This window comes from Rhyacophila brunnea, unplaced genomic scaffold, assembly GCF_057557595.1.
Source record: "Rhyacophila brunnea isolate RB1 unplaced genomic scaffold, BYU_Rbru_1.0 scaffold_1, whole genome shotgun sequence".
In the NCBI taxonomy this organism is placed as follows: Eukaryota; Metazoa; Arthropoda; class Insecta; order Trichoptera; family Rhyacophilidae; genus Rhyacophila; species Rhyacophila brunnea.
The window spans coordinates 61,041,639-61,064,970 of record NW_028232751.1 but is presented as its reverse complement, the minus strand read 5'-3'; the positions used below and the strand labels follow the sequence as shown (position 1 = coordinate 61,064,970).

Here is a 23,332-nt window from a genome sequence, read left to right as displayed (position 1 = left end):
ATTAAATTTTCCATATTGTGTTGTAAAGATTTTTAGAGAGTTTTAATGTTTTTTATATTCAATTAAAAAAAACATCGATTTTTATAAAAATATAAATGTGTATAGCTTGGAATCATTTTTATTTATATCGCGAATAACTCCTTTCCCATATACGGCCCATAACCTGTGCTCACGAGACGTCAATGACGATGGAAGTGATAATTTTCATAAAATACATAATAATATTATGGCAAATTCACGCAAAATGTTTATGAAAAAATTTTATGATTTTCTTGAGTACATTACAAACTTCAATGAAAATTTTACAGAATATATTCAACTATATAATGTTAAAAATTTAATAATTAGAAAAGGTGCTATAACCACGGATATCTGATATAGGTATTAAATACCTATGGCTTTATTCTCAATTTAAAAAAGACGGCATTCACATCGAATTGTACTATTTTTTGGTAGGTACTGATATAATATTTATTTTCATATAAATATAAATATTAATTTCTATAAATAATGATTAATGAAAATAAAGAAAAACCTATTTATCAAAATGGCACATACATTTTTCCTACAAATCCTACATATTATTATTGTGTAGGTTATGTTCGCAAATATACCCCAAATTCTTAATGTTCAACATTCACACAGCTCTTTGATCCTTAAAAATGTAAGGTCTGGTCCCTAAGGTATTATTTTTAATACAACTAAACATATCGGCCTAATTAATTGAAAATAAATCGACGGAGTGATTACTGCATGGTGGTTTTCTTGATGATGAAATAACATCGAGATTCGAATACTGCCTACGCCTCAAATGAATTGAATTGAACTGCAAATTCGTCTTATGTTTCTTGCGTTGATCGTAATTTTTACCAAAAAAAATCAGCATTTTAAAACCGGACAAATTTTGTATTGTATAGGTAGCATATATTAATAACATTTAGTATTGTGGCATCTTTCTTTCTGCAGAGTGTCACTTGGAGAATCGGGATTTGGCTATTGCCACTGTTCATTATCTACCGTTTTCCTACAGTTTCCAGGCCTCCCTATGCTTCTCGAACTTTCTTCTACGCCGAGGGTCGGGGGATAGGGTAAATTACTCAAAGTAGAGTACACTCAGGTACTTAAAATTATACATAGTTATAATCAATATGTTGCAAAATTATAGACATATTAATAGTTTAAATGCGAGAACATTCACCCGGAAAGTTAGAGATGTATTGTTACAAACCTTAACATAATCAAAAGTGCAAGTAGTTTGCTGTTCTAGATCCAAATCTGCAAAACTCAGTTCAATAACTGAACCAGCACTGGTGGATACTTTCCAATAGCACTCAGCATTATTTCCATACTGTTGGGGATAGTTAGGAGATATAATGACTCCGTGTGAACTTGACAACACACCTCCGCATCCTAGAAACAACAATTTTTACTTTTTACATAATATGCAAAAGTTGAATTTTAAAGGCAAGAAAATTAAAAGCAATCTAAATGATAAATCAAATTTACAAAATCGAAAATAGGATAACATTATATTATTAACCCAGAGATGGCAAACCTATGTTTTTGTTTGTCAAATTTCTTAAGCTTAAGTTTATTAAACATACATAATTTTGAAAAACACTTCTGAGAAAATATATTATAACCAATAGAAAAAAAAATGAAAAAAGTAAGACACCCCGGCAGGGAATCGAACCATGCATCTCTTGGGCTTACGCCCCGTCCGCGCATTATCCTATATGCTACAATGTGGCATACTAATTGCCACAAATTGTAAGTATTGGCCTTTTAATACCTACTCATGAGTGCTCTTCCAAATCAAGCTACTGCCAAAGTACAATTATAATAAATGATGTTATAATTTATTATAATTGTAGGTATACCATCATAAATCGTCCGGTGTTCGAATTTAGAACTAGAACTAGAACTAGAAAAGTATTGAATGATATGTCAAATGGTAGCATGTGGTGCCCTCACTCAGCGGATAACTTATACTGATGAATCTATACGCAACAATTTGAATAGATAATATTTGTATCGATATGTTTGTTATTATCATTACGAATCTGTGAATAAAAAAATACCTTTTATTATTATAACATGATGAACTTTTAAAATAATGGATCTCATTACCTGATACGTTTTATTCACTGAAAAAATAACAAACACTTTGACCCTCTTTTGCAATGACATTATTAATGGACAACTCACTCAATACAGTAGTTAGCAAATAAATTCACGCATAGCGACATTCGCACATGTATAGGTAGACGTCACGCAATTTCTAATATGCGAAATCACGCATCGGGAATTTATAGCAATATCACCTTTATTGTAGTGGCGTTAGAACAGTGTGTCTAGTGACAATCATCATTCGAGCGAACCCGTTCGAACCGAACCATTCGGCAGACCCGACACAAAGCATCGGGAATTAATAGCAATATCACCTTTATTGTAATGGCGTTAGAACAGATTATGCCATTCGGCAGACCCGACAAAAAAGTGAGTGTCATTTTTCTTTCCAGATGCGTCGTCCATATTAATGTCATTGCTCTTTTGTAAGCATTTATTATCACTGCGATCAACTATTTTCGACGCTGAATTATTTAAAATCGAAATTAAAACATCGAATCTATTGGTTTGACTGAAACGTGTAGGATTCTCTTATAAATCAACTTTTCAGTTAAAAATCGAAGATTCTTATATTATAAACATTGACAACTAGACAGATAACAAAATATCTTACTATCTTATTTTTACTGATAAATTTATAATGAACTATTAACGAATAAAGAGTTAAAACCATCTCATCTGACACGCGACGATCCCAAAATTGTTGTACAATTATAGTTTGACACACTTGTATAAAAAGGTTCGCCATACTTTGGTTGGTTTATGCAGTTTTAAAGTTTGAAGTTATGTAAATTTTAAATAAAAGAATTTTGTATATGGCTTAAAAATCGTTTCCCTTACAACCGATTTAATATGGGGATACTCTGAGACGATGTTATCGGTATCCTGTAATTCCAGCACATAAGAATCTATCAGGCCAAGCTACAAAATTTGGAGACTAAATCAAGGTGGACAGTTTAGACTAGAACATAAAATTCTAGTGGTCTGAAGTCTGGACTGAATCTGGGTATTTCCATGCGCCACATTAGTTTGCACACTGTTCTCAGATTATGTTACATTAGTATTATGTCAAATTTTCCATTATTTCAACTCTGACCAAAAAAAAAGACAGCCAAATCAAGTTGTATCTAGGTAAATTTAGTCGACACTGACCGAAATCAGTTGTAAATAAGCTGCAAAAGGGGTGGATGATAAATTAGCTAGGTAAGATATTGCGTATTATAAGAAATGTCACTAGGTATATCTATACATTAAATTGTAGTCTTATTTGAACGAAAACAAATACGTATGGCTAAAAAAGTTTTAAGTGCACTATTTATGGCGGATCTTAACAGCCTACATCCACCCTTCACCACCGATTCATTGTACCCATATAAATAATATATGTAATAATAACAATCGATATTACCAGTCGTCGTGCTGTCCCATGACATCCTAAAGCCAGAACCCGATATAGAATAGTCCGAATGGAAATGAATATATAAAGCATTTGTAAAGGAAGGAATGTTTCTTGTAATATTGTTTCCACAGTATTTTCCAATTAACGGTGCATTATCGTAACCACCATTTCTGAAAGAAAATAATATACCTTTAGAAATTAAAAGGGCTCGAAATGAATTGGAGCACACCGGTGGCCGGAGAGGTGTAAAATTAGATATTGCGTTCTGTGTCTTGTCATTAGTGAATAAAGCTTGAATTTTTGTGGTGCTGCTGTACAATACAAAGTCTTGTCATCCTACAATGGCTCACAGCAATCATCTACTGAACATCGACAACAAAAATAGCATAGAGGTTTATACATAAACTGAAGATAGATCACATAAAATTATAAAGGAACAATCCAATCTAAAGTGCGCACATCAATTTATTGATATTATGGAATAAAAAAAAAGGTAAAAACAGCTCTCGATTTTGATTTTCATTTTGAACGAAAACTCCTTAAATTTCTAGGTTGTTTTTTTAAGTTCTGCCACTTACCTTATTTCCAAATAATCTCCCGAACAAGTCGAGTGGTCTTCTATGTCAAAATCTGTCACATTGAGCATTATTTGCTGGCCTGTTGGCACGGTAATCGTCCAGACACAGTCTTTGTGTGACGGGTAATCATTCGGCCAACCAGGAGACGCGATAGTTCCAGATGAACTCATATATGTACCGCCGCATGCTAAAAAATATCAAAGGATTTCATTTTCCAAAACATTTAAAATAAAAAGATGTATACAAAGTTATGAAAATACACCCACTATAGTAACACTTGAAGAATAACTTAGAGGGTATGACATTCATTCGAAAGCATTATACGTAAGAGGGTGTAAGCTTTTTACGAGTAATAATTACCTTTAGTTGAATCCACGAATGTGTATGTCATAGAAAATCCCTCAGATTGAGCACTATCATCTGACTTAAAGTATATAGTCATCATATTGTTAGAACTCGTCACGGAAGGAGGTAGAGTTCTTCCGCAATACCTAAAATGTTCAATAAATTAACTGCTAGTACTGTTCATTTAAGGCTATACCTCAGTTGAGGCATGGTCTAAAAAGATCGTGGCTAGGCGATGCGCGGATTGCGGTTCGGGTGCAAATGACGCATGCCGACCGAAATATAATTTGTCATATAAATCCAACATGCGTCCATTTAATGTTCTGTTTATTGTTATATTAGTAACAATAATAATATATTCATTGACATGTTTTCTTTTTAAAGTAAATGGGTAACGTTTTTAGTCATCTTTACACGATTTGAGAATTAATACCCCCGTCGCCATCACGAAACAAAATGACGCATTGACATCCCGACGTTCGCTCTCAGACTGCCAGCGAGTCCAAAATTTCGTCGCGCCTTAAGAGGACGTTCTACAGAAATGGCCTTGAGAATTGAAAATATGATTTTTTAACATGTGGTCCATAATATCTGGTCTACTAGTTAATATAAAAAGGTCGTGTCAAAGTTGTTTGTGTTAATAAATTTGCTCTGTGACTGATCCGACTCATATTTCACATTTATTTCATCAGGGCTGTCGAAGACATAAATCATAATATATATTTATAATTTTAAATTTTTATTTATAATATATATTATTTAAGTTTTGTGCATCTAATGCCGGGTCCACACTGGCAACAAGTTAATTTGCTGGCAACCTCGTTAGATTTTACGATAATTATTGTAAAATTTCTTAAGCAATTATGGTAAGTATCGTAAAATTTAATGAGGTTGCCAGCAACTTGTTGCCAGTGTGGAAATGGCTTAATATCCACTGTGGTTCACGTAGTGGCATGGACCTGGGGTTAGCTAATTCAGGAAGTCAACACCCATGATAGAATTTTTTCCAGTTTTGGTTGCATTATATTCCAAAACTCTTCTGTAAAAATCGTTTCCGAGTTTATAAATGGAAATTTCTCGGTGTACATAGTAAACAAACCTACGAATAAAAAAAGACAAAAAGGAACATACTGATTCATTGCAGTAAAATCTGGTAATCAAATTCGCCATTTTGAAAAGCGACGATTTTGCGTAAACAAATATCACGTGGTCTGTACGTGTGCGGCAAACTTCGAATGTGTTTGTAATTTTGTGCAAAGTGCGAATGTAATGTTTTCAAATAAATGATATGGATTAATTATACCATCGTATTATTTTCTCGAAATCATAAACATACTATAATAGTATTTGAGTATCAACCTATGTTCAATTTGAATTGGGTTATAATAATAATATACCCGTATATATATCAATAGTATGTTTGCTACAAAATCCACCCAAGTTATCAGTACGTACTTGCACAGGTTTGATTAAAAACCATGATGAAATTAACATTTAAAAAATATGAATGCTTAATATTATTTTGACAGCCCTGTTTTCTGATCGGCTTCATGTCGCAGGTGTTCATAAAATAATAATAATTCTCCGCGCGGCAGAAATTATCAGTAATAATAATAATATTTCTTGAAATAAAATCTCCGATGATTAGTGATTTTTGCGAAAAGATCGATTTAAATTGACGTAGTTACGACGCCGAGGTCCTTTTTATACTAAATTATATTTGAACGGCGGGCTCTTCAGCGGGCCCTTAAACTAATAATAAATAAAAATAAAGTTCACTCAAATAAATTTAATTAATGTTCAATAATTAGTTAATACTAATATAATATGTTCAATCTTACAATTTATATTCCTTGAAAGTTCACATTTTAACAAGAGGTTGAACATACTAATACAACAACCACAAAAATGTTGATATTCTATGCAGCGACTTTCCACTTATGGAACGTGTGCCAAAATCGGGTCGATTGGCATATTATTATACTCAATGGATCGTCAAATAATTTCAAAATATACAATATTATTGAAATAATAAGACAAAATACCTGAAATAATCATTTTAAAACCTTTCGGATCACTGTATATCTATCTAGGGATTGCAATACCGGTATTACAAAACCGGTATCCCAGTATTTTTCGATACCGAAATACCGATATTTTCGGTATTGAAAGTGGAAAAAATGTATCAATTAACATAAAAGGTTTAACAGTAAGTTGTCATGTGTATTTTTAGATGTACTCGTATCTCAATTCGCAGTTAAGTACTGTTCGTTTGTATTTAATCATTATTAGTAACCTCAGTCCTAGTGGCGAATATTTCACGATGAAATAATATTTTTTTGTATATGTATGTACTAAAGAGTAGCTTATATAATAACGGGGAAATATATATTTTTTAACGAAAAACGAGCAGTATTGTGTCTCGTGTTGCTTCTTACAGGATACAAGTAAAGAAATTACTAAGTGTATAAGTTCAATAAACTAATAAAACATTAGGTAGAATTATCAGTGGAGCACTCAATATAAAATGTATTGAAAGATCATTCGAAGAAGAAAGTTCCAATAGTTCAGCTACATAATATGTAGGTATTTTGTAAACATCAGTATCTCTACCATATTACCTTACCTTATATATTATATATTTTTTAAGTTTTCATGTATGAACATATTTAGAAATTTTTGTTATAAAATATTAATATTTTAAATAGATTTCTGTATTTATTAGTAGATAGTTCTGTTTTTTATATATTTCACGAATACCGGTATTCAATATGAAATACCGAAATACCGATATTGGTATTTTCATTCGGTATTGCAATCTCTATGTACATCGGACTTCTCAATACCCATTTAAAATTCTTCACATCTAATTGTAGCAATGACCCACATAACATATTTATGTATCACTATTTGTCAAGCCTAGTCGAGACTAAGAACATCTGTGTATAAATAATGTTTTCCGTCCTTGTCGGAAAACAAAAATGCATGAATAATTGTATCAGAACATGTTAAATGTTCGGAAAGTAAACTTCAGAAGCAATTATTATTACAACGTTTTTATTAGCTCGTATTCTTGTTTGTCCGGTGGTTGCTTGTCCATTACAAATCTTTCAATCGATTTTTAACTAACTTCCCGACTAGCTAGACATTTGAAACTTTTAGAATATATCAGAACATGATGCCACTGCATTCTTTTAATACTTTTAACCATCTTTAAGCATAATTGAATTCATTTTCAGTTAATTCTGTTTTGTATGGAAAGTTATTTCAGATAAATCCGTAAAAAGTAAAACACTATTATTGGTTGCTAAGAGGGTCGTCCTAGCAACTAAATTATTAATATATACGTGCGTTACTATGGAAATCAAAATGAAATGTCAAAATGACATTTCACTATTTTATATTTTGTTTATTTGTTTGTTTTTTTATTTACTTCATATCAAGTACAAGTTTGAGCATATTGAGCATAATAATTCAACAGAAAATTTAAAAATGTTGTCTATAAAAAGGTATTTTTATCTTGTAATTATTATTTTGATAGAATTTTCGGACGGAATTTATACAATGTTCAACCCGGCATTAGATAGCGTTTCTATATTGTGCGCGATTTGTTTGTATTACTGCCCTTGGCAATAATATACATTATTTAACTATAATAAAAACCAAATTCAAAAGCAGCCTGAAGATGAAATAAGGCTCAGTATTCAACTATAAAAACACAAAGATTTGGTGAGCTTTCAAAATACGTTCACAACTAGGGTTGACATTGATGAGATTTAATGTTTTTGCAATAATAATATCTGTATTATAATCTGTGTGTATTATTATTATTAACCTCCTCTGTGATCGCGAAACCATTATGACTTTTGATTACCTTTCATGAAAAGGTCCAGAAACAATGCTCTATCTATTTTCTATAGCAGGGGTGACGAACCTTTTAGGGTCTCAAGTGAGGCCTTTTGACTGAGGTCAGATTTTACAAAATAAATCCTTTTATTTTTATATAACTTATTTATTTATTAGGTACCTATTAAAAAAATATTAGATTATTTTTATATCATATTGGTGCGTTTTTACATATAAATTTATAATGTAATAAAATCCCGTGGATTATCAAATGAGTGAATACCTAAGCATCAGGATAAAGAGCGTCAAGAGATTAAGGTCACACTTGACAGATACCATTACCGACTCAAGTAGAAAGCCGAAACATTCACGAGTGGCCCTACCTTTTCCGCCCCTCCCGTTGTCTATGGATGACCTGTCATTGCCTGTTATTATTTTATAGAGTTTCATACTGACGCGTCTGTCGCGTTCACTTGTCGGAGTATTCTTAGTTTCAGATTAACATTAATATAAGCTATCATCAACTAGCATTAACACACCTTCTAAAAAAATGTAATGCATAAATCAATGCTACATATTTTTCAGGAACCGATATTACCACCGGTTTTTGTGTAAAGGACTAGTCTGACTTTGACAGCTGATGAATAACAGGAATGTGTATTATTTATAAATACCACTGATAGTTAATATATTTGATTTGAGAATTTTTTATAACTCAATTTGAAACGAGAAAGGGCGAATCAATATGTCAAGCAATCTGGAATCTGATTTTGACAGCTGAACAGTGGACCACTCGTTGCTTGTGCAAAAAGATATGCTCAGGCTTTATTAATCTAAAGATGGCGCTGCAGATTTTTGGACGATCAACTGAAACTGCGTACCTCTACGCTACAACCAAATATTCCAATGCTTTACAAGAAAATCAGACACAACCCAGTCATTAAGAGCTGTCAAATTAAAAATAGTCCGTGTAAATATATGACGTACATTATAATTATGTATATATACATTTTAAAGGGGAAACCCGTGAATAAATAAATTTCATTTTTTTCCTTTCATTTACAAAATAATGTACCTATACTCATCCCTCGATTTACGCGATTCACTTTTACGCGGTCGATAAAAAACAAAAAAAAAAAAATTTCTTAAAAAAATCCTTTGAAACTTGCCACGTAAATTGAAAGATGACTGTAAATGCATTTTTATGTATGTTTCTGAAATGCGGCCTTATTTGATTGAAGATAAATCAATGCGGCCCTCCGACAGGAAAAGGTTCGTCACCCCTGCTCTATAGTCTATAGTTTAAACGCCAAAGAATAAAGTGGAATTTCGATCATCCATTTTAGAGGAAAAAATAATTACAAGATAAAAATAACTACTTATATACCACGTTTTTAAATTTTCTGTTGAATCATATAAGCTTGACAATTCTATGTATTAATAAATACATTTTTTTGTACTTGATAGAAATAGGTACTGAATAAATATTATAGAATACTGAAATGTCATTTTCACATTTCATATTGATTTCCATAGTAACGCACGTATATATTAACAATTTATCCTCTTAGCAACCAATAATAGTATTTTACTTTTTACGGATTTCTTCCGAAATAACTTTTCATACAAAACAGAATTAACTGAAAATGAATTCAATTCTACTTAAAGATGGCTAAAAGTATTAAAAGAATGCATTGGCATCGTGTTATGATATATTTTAAAAGTTTCAAATGTCTTGCTAGTCGGGAAGTTAGTTAAAAATCGAATGCAAGATTTGTACTGGACAAACAAGAATACGAACTAATAAAAACGCTGTAAAATATAGGTATGTCATAGAAAAATAATATTCATGATGAATAAACAATCTAAAAAATAAATTTATTAAAAACCTTCCAAATTTTTCAGCCATATGTGTTCCTGTGTTGTTATCATAAATCTCAACATAGTCACCAAAACAATTTGATAGCAACTCCAGATCAAATGTCAGCCATCTGATTTGAATTATAAAACCGGGTGGTGCCGATAGAATCCACTGACATTTCTTTGAATTTGTATTATAGCCTTCCCCAGCATCCACCGCCGGAAACTCAATAGTCCCTGGTGAATCTTTGAGCATACCACCACATTCTGAAACCATAATACACTCATATTGTAATTATATTTTATGGATTTTAATGAACATTTCAGACTTTATGTGCGATTTTATTTATACCTGCTAATTTTTTTAAGTTTACATATTATTATGATAAAAAATCTTACAAAAAAATGTAGGTACTTAATGTTCTAACTATATTGTGTAATTTCACACAATTATCTAATCGAAAATACGCTAATAGTGTTTAAAAACTTATTAACTTAAAGAAACCGATAATATAAATAAAATTAGGTATACTTATAACAGTGGGGAGGGGTGGAGGTAGGCTGTTAAGATTCGTCATAAATAGTCCAAACTAACCTTTGTCAATCATATTCATTGCACCAAGAATACGATTTTCAGATGGTGCTGGTTAGTTTTTAATATTCAATTATACTCTGTCTCAACTTAACTATAATAGTTTAGGTATGACATGGGCGATTCGACAAAATAGTGCACACTTCTTCAGTCATACTTATTTGTTTTTGTTGAATTAAGAATACTTATTACAGACGTCACTGTTCTGGCAGAAGACACTTATTCGAAAAAATGACATATTGAGTTAGTACCAAAATGTTCATTATTTCAAACTTTACCGTCTGGAAACCTTCTTCATAAATAAACAGTCTTTATTTTAAAGTCATCCTTTTTACGATTACTTAATAAACTCACATGATAGACTATTTCAAACATTTTCAAAGTCAAATTACTCAAAACTAGTATTCTCCAGTTAGTGTGTTCTGCCAGAACAGAGACGACTGATCGTGTTGGTTACTTTCTTTTAAATTCATTAAGCCCTGCTAACCCAAACCATAATCGATAAAAAATATTCTTGTATATATAAAATATCTAAAATTATGTATGATTTAATGGCATAATTTTAGATATTTTATAGTTAAACGAGTATTTTTTACTGTTATCTACTAAGCCTTGGATTAGTCACGGTTTAATTGATTTGAATTGAAAACTAGCAATCACTATCTACATATTGTAGTCTTAGATCATTGAAAACAAATACGTTTGACTGAAAAAGTTTAGTGTGCCGTATGTATGTCGAATCTTAATAGCTTACCTCCACCCCTCGCCACTGGTATATAAATGTAAATGAAGGTGTACACATGAAACTAACAGCCAGCTAGACAAATAGTAACGCTTGAAATGCGAAATATTGATTTGTGAAAATATACACCTTGTTTGTTCCACTGCTCTGTATGGAGTAGGTATATTGTCGATGGTTTTACAATACATACTATATGTACATAACCATATTATTCATGGGACAAATAACTGTAACATAAAAAATACGTAGCCTCCACGAATAGCAGAAGTAAAACTTAATAGAGATACCAACAATTACATTGAATTCGAAACACAATATATGTCTGGATTTGAAAATGGCAGAGTTTATAGTTGAAGTACTACTACATATCAATGAGCATTTAATTGGAAAATTAACCATGTAATACGGTGTTGAGATATGAATAAATTTACAAAATAAAATTACCAATACTAAGGAATGAATCTCGAATGTCGAGAAATTAACTTTCCGAAATCTTATCTCTCGGGAAATCATCAATGAGAATATCAAGAATTTGATAAATATGAAAAGAAAACTGTCGACCCATAAAAGTCGCCGATATAAAATAATGGCAAGGAAAGCTAAAAAAGGCTTTTTAATTAGCCTGATTAAATTATTAAATCAAAACAATCTAAAATATAAAAAATCAACCCACCCCCCTCAGCGGGCCGCGGTAAAATTATCAAACGTTGGCCGGTCCGCGGCGATAAAAAGGTTAAGGACCACTGCCCTAATGTAGTCCACTGCTCAAAAAGTTTAGGAACCTCTGCAGTAAAGTTTAAATAATCTTTCATGCAGCATTGAATGCACAAATCAAGTTTGAATAAAAATGCCGAACTATATTATTAACTTGAAGTTGGAATTTTATTTTAATTATATAGAAAATATTACCTGTAGCAATTGAGGTGTAGTTCGCCATAAAGCCAGTTCCCGTAATGGAGGAGTCGGAAGAGAATTCCAGATATAAATAATTATACGACGATACAATATCTGGTGGCATTGATGATGAGCTTCCACAGTATTTTCCAATAGAAGTAGCATTTTCATTGTCTCCATCGAAGACCTAAAACATTAAGTTATATCAGGGGTAGTCAACCTGATCCCTACCGCCCACTAGTGGGCGTTCCAGCTTTCATGGTAGGCGGTAGGGTTTTAAAAACATTTTCATTATGTTTTCATAAAATTCCCCGACACAATCTAAATTTCAGAAAACCTACTAATTGTATCGCCATCGCATAAGTTTAGTTCACGTTACGTAAGTGAAACTCACGAAAATTGAGCAAGATATCCAGTTTCGCAGCATCAGCCACAGGGATCTCATTAATAATTTAATTAAATAAATGTTATTTCATCAGACTTCATGCTTATATGTATGCAAAGTATAAATAAAAATAGATTTAACTACAGTGAGTTGTTTTATAAAGATTTATTCTGCCAAACTTAGCGAAAGTCTAACATAAAGTATTTGGTAAGTAATTATAATTATATGATTAACTTGCTGTAACTCTGCTTTATAAAGTAAAATTACTTCCCTACTTTATAAATCACCATTACTGTGGAACCGGTGGGCGGTTAGAAAATTTTACTACTAACTGATAGAGATACAAAAGTGGGCGGTAGGTATAAAAACTTTGACTACCCCTGAGTTAGATAGTCAGTATTTTGTCATTTGTATAGTATACTACCTTCACATAAGTCTACGTTTGAAGGGCTCGAAATGGGCCGGAGGGCACCGTAGCATAGGTCTGTTAAATCCTCGAGATTATCTGTCTCGTGGAAAATATAATTTGAGCGTCTTGCCATATAACACAAAATCAAACATACATAATAATATGAATATACATAAAACTAGATAAATATGTTAATATTTTCGGAAACTTATCAAGCGCTCTGATTCGTAAAATCTTTCATTTTGTGCGCTGTGCGTTTGATTCGCTGTCATGTTCTCCAAATCCTTTCCTATGGCATGGATCTAGGCTGACTATTTTCAAGCCGTGGCACTAAATTGCGAATTACGATGGTAGTGCTAATTATTGATTATGATAGAATGCAATGCGGTAACCCATTAACGGAAGACCGCTGGATCAAGAGACGGCCGATGAAGAGTAACAAGTTCAAGAAACCCTTGCTTCAGCCGTCTGTCTTCCACATTATTGGTAAATCATATTAAAGGGTCTAGGAAGATTTGGCGCCGGGACAACTGGACGCCACGCAATTCGAAAATAAATAGACGTTAGGTACTTATAGGTACATAAAATAAATATTTAATAGTATTATTTATATTTAAATTATTGTATTATGATTTAATTGTTGGTAAAAATTTAAATATGCACACGTAAATAATGATGTGATTGTGCATATGTTTAAGTTCCAACGAAAAAAGAGTTTTTTATTTTTATATAAAGCCTTAGGCATTGTAACTCTCAATCCGCAATAAAAAAAATGTTATGTTAAGAGTAAAATGAATTAAAACTACTAAGTAGTAGATAGAAACTGATTAAAATTACTCGTCTACTTTCTGTATACGTGTCTACGACAGTGGGGTGTCCAATTGTCCTGGCGTCCAGTTGTCCCATTCCCATATTAAAGCCCAGAGGTAATGGTAGATTGCTCAGGGATGCGGAGTAATTAATAAACTTATAATATATAAATGTTATTACCTCCAAGCTATCGAAAATGCATTGGGGGAAACTGTTTTCTTCGATGTCAAAGTCGACAAACGTCAGTTTAATCAGTTTCCCGAGAGGCAAACTTATTAAAAAGCCGCAAATCCTCTCCACTGGGTATGCAACCGGATAACCAGGGGATTGGATTACACCAAACTCTTCAGTGTAAACTCTCTTGCAAACTATAAAAAAACACAATTTCAAAATCTTTGAAAAAAACTAGAAACATTACTAAACATAGGTACATAATGTTAAACCACTTCAGATATATTATAATATATATCTATTAGAAAAAATCATTTTTGCAAAAAAAACTACGACGCCGAGCAGGAATCGAACTTGCGTCCATCAGGATCGTTGAATAAGAAAAATGGTTTATTGAATTATTAGCAAGTGCAAGTACGTTATAACTAAAATTTGGGGAGATCCTGAGCTATGAGTTAAAAATAAATTCGTATTGTACGGTATCTTGATTCACATCACAAAAGTCAATTGCAAAAAATTAACGCAATTTATGAAACATTTCGGAGATATGATTATTTGGTAATTGCGTCGTAATTGAAAAGAAAACAGGTGGCTCAATCGTAAAGCACATTGGCGCGAATCCGTTGGATACGGGTTCGATTCCTACCCGGCGTCGTATTTTTGTCAAAAAAGATTTTTTTCTAATAGGTAGGTATATATCTGAAATGCTTTCAAATTATGTATGTTCAATAAAAGAATGTTACATTCAAAAATCTTATATATAATTCGTAGAATAAAAAAAATGTTTAGGAACGTTATAATTGTACCTAGTTGTATACAAAGATTTTTTTTGTCTTTGTTGTAAATAAGTTTTTTTCTAAAATTCTCTCTGGTTATTACATTAATAGCGTTATTTCTAATTTTTGGGTATTTTACAACGTTTTTATTAGCTCGTATTCTTGTTTGTCCGGTGGTTGTTTGTCCAGTACAAATCTTGCAATCGATTTTTAACTAACTTCCCGACTAGTTAGACATTTGAAACTTTTGGAATATATCAGAGCACGATGCCAATACATTCTTTTAATACTTTCAGCAATCTTTAAGCAGAATTGAATAAATTTTCAGTTAATTCTGTTTTGTATGGAAAGTTATTTCAGAAAAATCCGTTAAAAGTAAAACACTATTATTAGTGTTTAAGTTAAACACTATGTCTGGGGTCAACTGAATTATTAATATATACGTGCGTTACTATGGAAATCAATATGAAATGTCAAAATGACATTTCAGTATTCATATGTATTCAGTATTTCTATCAAGTACAAACTTTGTTGATCGTTTAAGCTAGTCAAGTCTAGTTTATATGATTAAACGTTGTATATAAAACGTTCTTTTGTAATTATTTATTTTTTAAGTTTTGATCTTATACACATTGACCGGCCAAAATTGATTTTTAACCACGGATTCAGAGATGGCACCATTCAGCCATGTGCACTACTATAAATAGGTATTTACATATTATATTAATCTTTCTTTATCTTAGCTTGTAACGCTGTATGCGAATGTTAAAAGTAGATATGTCTAAAAACAGTAGTTTTTAACATAACCAACAGATAACTGAGTTTTTTCTACTTTGTATGTGAACTTTTACGTTTCTGTGTAAAATCTGTCGATTGGAAGTTATCGGCTCGATTCATCATTATTTTTTTCTTATTGCACATTTATATGCATAAATACATTATTCTCGTATGTATTATAACTAATTTGACATATTCAAAAAAAATAATAAATTAATAATTTAATATTTTACAACACATTAACTAAGAGTTAAAATTAAAAAAAAAAACAAATACCTAGTTCGTATTGAATTCTAAATCCACCGGATGAAACAGTGTAATCTGAATTGAATACAACTAACATGACATTTCCCGACGAAGTGATGGGTGCTGGTATTTCATCTCCACAGAATCTGCTTATCAGTTTAGATTCTGTACTGCCGCCATCATATACCTAGAAAAAATGTTTACAAATAGGTACATAATATTAAATATTCCTAATTCAGAGTAGCTAAGACTAACCATTTTAATATAATATGAGCAATGCGACCAGGGCTTCGAACCGTTATTTTTTTTTCGTTTCAGCTTTCGTCCCGGTTCAAGTGAAAAAAATATATCGGTACGCTTCCGATTTTTGTTCGAAAACAAATAACGGTTTTTTCGGTTGTCGGTTCAGCTCCGAGAGATTAATATTTAAATGTTTTTTTTATGTATGGATGGTAGTGAGTGACATAAGAGTCTAAAAGTCAAATGGCTAAAACCCAAGACGTATGAAGTATTGCGACAACTGTACGACAACTGAAATGAGAAGTAAGATCATTTTAACGCGCGTGTTTGAACATGTACCAAACCGATAAAGACCGATATTTTTTTGTAGTTTGGTTCCGACAAAAATAACGATTTTTTCGATGCTCGGTTCAGTTCCGGTTCGAAGCCCTATAATATATGGCTAAAACATGATATGTAGATAACAAAATTTTTAACTTTTTTTTATTATTTTGTTTTAAATTTTGTTAGGAATTAATTCTCTTATAAATTATTTAAGTATAAAAAATAGATCACCATAATATTAACTTTAAATAACCCTTTTAGATGTTTTGAACAAACATTATCGAGGTATATATTATATATATTACATTTTATTAGATTAAGTTCAATTTTACCGCCAGATAATCGAAGTAGCAGCTGGACGAGTGCTCCAGTTCAAATGACACGAATGTCAACTTGATTCGGTCGCCGGGGTGAAGTTGAATTTTGTATTCACAATTTATATTGCTTGCGTATTGTCCCGCTCTGCCAGGGGGGGTCAATTCTCCCGAATCTTGGGTAAACACTCCACCGCAACCAGGGACACCTAAAGAAACATCATTTAATTACTACTGAAATAACTTAATACAAAGTGTAATGACATCAGCCATTGCAAAACTTCAAAAACATACATCCTGTGTAACAGATAACTTACACAATAAACTTACTTTTAAAATATGATAAGAATAGCGCAATCAAATGTTTTCACGCAGCAGCGATTTTCTTTGACACAGATGAAGCAATCGATTCTTTATTTACATAGATTGAAAAGGGTGCGCCGAAACAGTTCAAACCAGTCATACAGTTATTAAATTACCTAAAAATACCAAAATATGCGTATTTTTCACAATTGGGTATAAAACCAAAACCATAACAAAATCCCTCCAAGTAACATAAAAAATGGGGGTCTATACTATATAACTTAATCACTCAAATATATCGTTCTTTTAGGTACACAAAAAATAAACTATTAATATTATAAGTACCTACGTGAGATCACTGATATATTCAATAAAATAAAGTTTTAGTTAGAGGTGATATTTTTGATATTTTTACTAAGTACATTGATATCGTTGGATTTACGGATTCCAATACCGGTATTCCAGGATTTATTGATACCGTAAAACCGGTTTAAATATCAAACGTACCCGTATATTCATTATTAAGAATGCAGACACATTTACTTTTTGGAAAACGAATATAAGGTTTGCAATTTATTTGTAAAAATCAACAGTTCTATAATATATCACCTATTCATATTTTTTAATGTTAGATTAGATTTCCAATAGACAATTAATTAATGCACAAACACGGAGTATAACAAAATACATATTACACCATATAAATCGTTGAGTCACAAAATCCACTTTGGAGAATTTTTCTACTTCAAATCACAAAAAATGATTTTCACTTTATTCATTACCTATGTATTTAAATTTATTTTATCATCATATTTAGGTAGGTAGTGTTATAAAACGATGATGGAAACTGGCAAAGAAATGTCATGTAATTTATAAAATGGGGGTTTTGAAAATGTCCAAATGGATTTATCCAAAAATTCACGAGCGTGTTTTGCGACTTGATGACTCAATTACCTTCTACGACTGCGTATGATATCTGGAAGCCATAGTCATTATTGAAGGCGTCAGAGTGAAAGTGCAACATTGTTTCTGGACCAGGTGTGAGGAGAGGCGCCGGGTGAGATGAATTACAGTAGCGTTCAATTACCGGGCTAGTTTGAAGTAAGCCATTGTAAACCTGAAAATGTATTTTTTTCATATCTAATTATAAAAACAAATATATTTATATCTTACAATACCAAGGTAATTTAATAAAAATCATTATTTAAGAGTAATGTTAACTTGCACCACTTGTGTATAATGACGCGTATTCAATGCCAACTATATTAAATGTGGTATAGCAGTATTTCATTCATTCATACATGTTTTCATTCACAGATTCTAATCCTTGTGACTGGGTGCAGACTATCAATATCTGGTTGCAATGTTGTCACTTATCAGTGACAAACGGAGATCTTCTTTATCAACAGACATCAAGGAGGTTATGAGATCTGACTAATAACTCGACTAATTCCAAACTCATCTAGTGTGGGAAATGTAATAAAAACTAAACAATATCCTCTCTCACAGTGATATCGAAATATAATTCCCATTTCACTATATTTCATTCTGTATTTGTTTTGTTTATAATATGTAACAATGAACTCTTGTGTTACTTTGCAGTTCTGTGATTTTTTTTGTATTTTAATTTCTGCATTATTTACATTATTACAAATTTCATTTATCGAGAATGGAGATTTCTCGAATTCAAGAATATCTTTTTCTGAAATATTTATTATTGATCGATATTTTTTTTGTATTTTTTCATACCCAAAAGTTTTATTGGGAAGGGTTTTTCTAGGTTTTTCTTGCCAAATTTTTTTAGCCGTAAAATTATTTTTATGCTGGTCATTTCACAAATTCTCGAGATTCTCATTTCTCGAGAATCATCTTCTCCTTCTCTTATTATTATTCTCGAAAATTCTCGAGACGAAATCACAACTTTTACACCAAATGGGTCCATCACCCAATCTGGAATAAGTATTTTTATCAATTATATCACGAAATCGTGAGTAGGTATATTTAAAATTCTCAATATAGGTACACAAAAATATCAATATCGTGTACTGCAATATAAATAATTGTCAGCAATGATAGAAATTGTCCAATATTAATTTAGAAATTATTTAAATTACAAATCTCCCAATGTCGTTGTTTGTTTAATAAATTAAATTTTCGGATATATCTGACAGATAAGAGATATCATTAAGACTACCCCTTCGCTAAATTGACTGTCAATCGTAATCTCGTTCATCATTCATTAATATTTAATACTTCTAATCTATTTGAAATTCCCGAAGAAAATTTGGCACATGCGCGTTTTTATCTCAATTGGTACAAGCCTGAATAAAAATAATATGTGCACAAGTGTGAAGCTTGATATGAATGAATCTGCAATCGTGTGAAATGTCTTGGAGCTAATTTATTCTTTGAAATGAATAATATTTTTTTAGTATTAATTAAACCTGGCATTTACAGAACTGATTCACTTTAATTTTAGTATAAAATTGATTCGAGGGCATGCGTATAAAACTATAAAATATAATCCACCAAACATCGAAAACATTACAAATAGGGGAATAAATTTAAAATTTCATTTGATAATTAAAATGTAAATTGCATACTTCAAGAAAATCAAATTGACAATCAGGATGCGCTTCAATCTGGAGTGTATAAAAGTGCAACTGAATCTTCTTTTTCGGCGGAGCAGTGATCTTCCAATAGCAGTCCCTATTAGGTGGATATTTTCCGGGCGAGCCTGGAGACTGGATGACTCCGAACGTCGAAGTTTCAATGGTACCACCACACACCGGATCTATGCTTTTCCAGTGCAATGAAAAGCCATTGTGTGCCACGGTATGATCGGATCGGAACCAGAAATATAAAGTATTTTGTGTTGATACTATATTTCCACCATTTGGCATACTGTTTCCGCAGTAACGACCAATCATGTGATTGGCGGAATTACGACCATCGTGGATCTGGGGAAAAAATCATTTTGATGAGTTTTAATGAAAGAATGATGGAATTGCTTAAATTACATCACATTTATTACCACTGTTTTATGGGTTACTGACAATGTCTAAATCAGAAGCTTTATTTCGGAATACTTTCATTTTGCGATCGTTTAGTATAGTATTGCAAAACAACTTAAGCACGGACCTGCGCAGAGGCACACTTACTTTCGTGCGCATAGAGTCGGTGTGTAAACGTTGTGTATGTGTGTGAAAAGTCTGTTTTACACGATACAATGGTATATTTATACAGTTTTACAATGAATACCCAATCTCGATCGGGGTATTACAAAAAACCTTTACAAAGACAAACACGAGAAATTATTGTTTTTAATGTAACCGAATATTTAAACGTGATAAAAAAATCAAACAATTTGAAATATAATATTGTTAAATCGGCAAACGAAGAAACTGGCGTACCTATTAGCACCATTCAGAGAGTAATGCGGATATGACATAAAATTAAATTTTTGATCGGTTATTCCTTAATTACACTCAGAATGCTGTGAGCACGATATTAAAATGGAAGATTCTTATAGGGCACGTAATTTAGGAATATACACACATTATGGAAAACTTGATAATAAACATTGGCGTGGAGTTGAATGGCAGCGATGATAATTATTTTCAGAACAGAACAGTGAATCAGATGAGGCGTCATAGTAATGCGCGAAGTAATTTAACAATTCATATTGAAAGTAATTTTAACAATTTGCTACGTGTAATACGGGCTGCCGTTTTCGTAACTGATCGAAAACTTGCGAATCCACCCGAACTTCAAAAATGTCATGCTCATGTTGTCTAGTTATAGTAGGTACATAATTAATATAAACATTAAATAAGTATATTTGTAATTGTGCCATTGGCGAGTATGTACAGCGCCTGAAGATGCCGAAAGGCGATACTCCGGTGACAAAAAAACCATTCAAATGAAAAGGTACAAAAAATAAACAAATTAAAATTTTAATTCCATCTCCGTCAAGTAGATAACCTCAGTTGATAGGTTAATCATCTATTTACCTTTATTAAACCATAATGATTTTCATTTACCTGTAGCCAATCATAAAGGCATTCCGCTGATTGCTCCAGACTAAATTCGGTGAATGTCACATTGAGGACTTTCTGGGGTGACGTAATTATGACCCATGCACATCTCGCGTTGTGGTTGTAAACGGTTGTATTTGTGCCTGGATGAATAATACTGCCTTCCTGAGCATTAAGGACACCTCCGCATGCTGAAAATGTCACACAAACAAGTTAGTAAGCAATATAATGTTAAATGTAAGTAAGCTACCAATAGAAATATGTAGTGATTCATCTCATTTGTTCACTGTTTGTTCGATCAAAATAAATTCTTTGTTTTGTTCACTGTCTTAGTATAATAGGAAAAACTTGTGTCTTCCAAGCGTGAAAGGGCCCACATGCCCAACGTAGGTCAAAATGGAGATTTTATGATATTATCAAAGCATTAGCCTGAACATTCCTTAAACGTTGTAGATAATCTATTCATATAGTTTTGAAGCTTTATTATCCTTTATATTTATTTTAAATATTTGATGACTGCATAAAGTATTTTTATTACATAAAATAGTATTCTTTTAAACATCTCGATCTAATGTTTTAGAATATGGTCATATTTCAGTACATCCATGTGCAGTGGTGTTAAGATTTTTTGGTTTTATTAATTTTTAAACACATTTATAAAACCATTAGTAAAATTAATGTTAACATTATACCTATAGTAAAATATTTACGATAAAAAAATATATTTTATAATCTTTATGATCCCAAATTTGACAAGAATCAGGCATTTTATTATTCAAAAAATGGGCACGATTAACACATTTGAAGATAATTCTAAAGATACTGATTATAATCTATGTCTTTGATCATTCAAATGTGATAAACATCATACGAATAATGATTGTTTTATAATAATCATTGACCTAAAGCGGTGTCCAGATTGGCAACAAGTTGCTGGGAACCTCATTAAATTTCGTTTAAAATAATTTATGGTCATATAAATTGTGATAATGATCGTAAAAATTAATGAGGTTTCCAGCAACTTGTTGCCAATATGGACACGGCATAAGAAAAAGGTAGTAATTTTTTGAAATACGCCATTTCTATTAGTATTTCCCAGTGGTTAAGCTACAACATACGGCCGTAGCCATAAACTCCACATAGCGTCTAGCGATGAATACGTGGCCTGCAGCTTTAACTACGGGTGCTCACCTACGAGTTATTGCTACCTATTGCATCAACAGGTGGTTATCGAATACGCGTGTTCTATCGGTTATAATTATTAGGATCATTAGTGTCAGTTTGTGTCATCCGCGATGTCTTGTCTTTTAAACATGCCGCGTCAGAATTTCAAAGCAAACATTATTGGCTTTTGAGTATTTCACCAATTCATGGGTAATACGGATCTTCCACTGACACGTGTTATACGTGTCATGAAATGTCGGCAGGAGTGGAGAGACTTCCCGAAAGCTTCCCGATAGCAAAACTATCCGGGTCACGATTCTCAGTCAAGAGGTCATGACGAAGAAGAAGTATTCTATTAAACTAAATATTTGTATTTGTTTCGTTCCTGAGGGGGATCCGGACACGAAACCAATTGTATGCGCTACTGCATTCCCGCATGAAAAGCTTTAAGAAATCCAGAAAAAAACAGAATCCAGTGGGATACAGAGAAAGAAGAGAGACAATACGTATATTTACCAGCTGCTGGTGTCTGACAAGTGGAACCGGTGAAATGTGAAGTACATTCACATCTGAAAGCTGTTGTGGCAATATCCGGAATGCATGTTCCGCCATTTGCACACGGATGAGGTTCGCACGGATCCCTGGTACGATCACAGATACTTCCTGAAACATAAATTTAATTGAAACATAATATAATTATACATCTTTATGTCACATAACTTTTGGTTTAGCCTTATAGTAGGTAACTTAAAATGTCGTAACAATAAAACAGGTTGCAATACTTTCAGTGACGTCCCGTGGAGATAGGCAGGGCATGCGTTGCTCAGGGGCGGCGAATGAAGGAACGAAAACAGAATATCATAGTTTTCGAGATTAACAGCGGTTTTCCACGAAGCAGACGATTTTGTCGCTCCATTAGAAAGATCTTAATATAAAAAATAGTCGAAACATAAGGAATCCTAACAACACAATTGTGGAGTTGATAACAAA

General features: G+C 32.2%; 1 protein-coding gene across 1 annotated transcript in view; it reads right to left on the bottom strand.

Moving 5' to 3' along the window:
* Window positions 1-23,332, bottom strand: part of Cubn (Cubilin) — a 129,093-nt gene that overhangs the window by 80,639 nt on the left and 25,122 nt on the right. The window contains exons 9-21 of the mRNA XM_085946281.1: window positions 22,859-23,005; window positions 21,185-21,369; window positions 19,745-20,101; window positions 18,096-18,258; window positions 16,857-17,047; window positions 15,991-16,147; window positions 14,171-14,358; window positions 12,402-12,573; window positions 10,188-10,425; window positions 4,468-4,598; window positions 4,108-4,294; window positions 3,539-3,699; window positions 1,229-1,410 (exon numbers count right to left, since the gene is read on the bottom strand). Of these exons, the coding sequence (XP_085802407.1) occupies window positions 1,229-1,410; window positions 3,539-3,699; window positions 4,108-4,294; window positions 4,468-4,598; window positions 10,188-10,425; window positions 12,402-12,573; window positions 14,171-14,358; window positions 15,991-16,147; window positions 16,857-17,047; window positions 18,096-18,258; window positions 19,745-20,101; window positions 21,185-21,369; window positions 22,859-23,005 (2,459 nt within the window). The remainder of the gene's footprint in view (window positions 1-1,228; window positions 1,411-3,538; window positions 3,700-4,107; window positions 4,295-4,467; window positions 4,599-10,187; window positions 10,426-12,401; window positions 12,574-14,170; window positions 14,359-15,990; window positions 16,148-16,856; window positions 17,048-18,095; window positions 18,259-19,744; window positions 20,102-21,184; window positions 21,370-22,858; window positions 23,006-23,332) is intronic.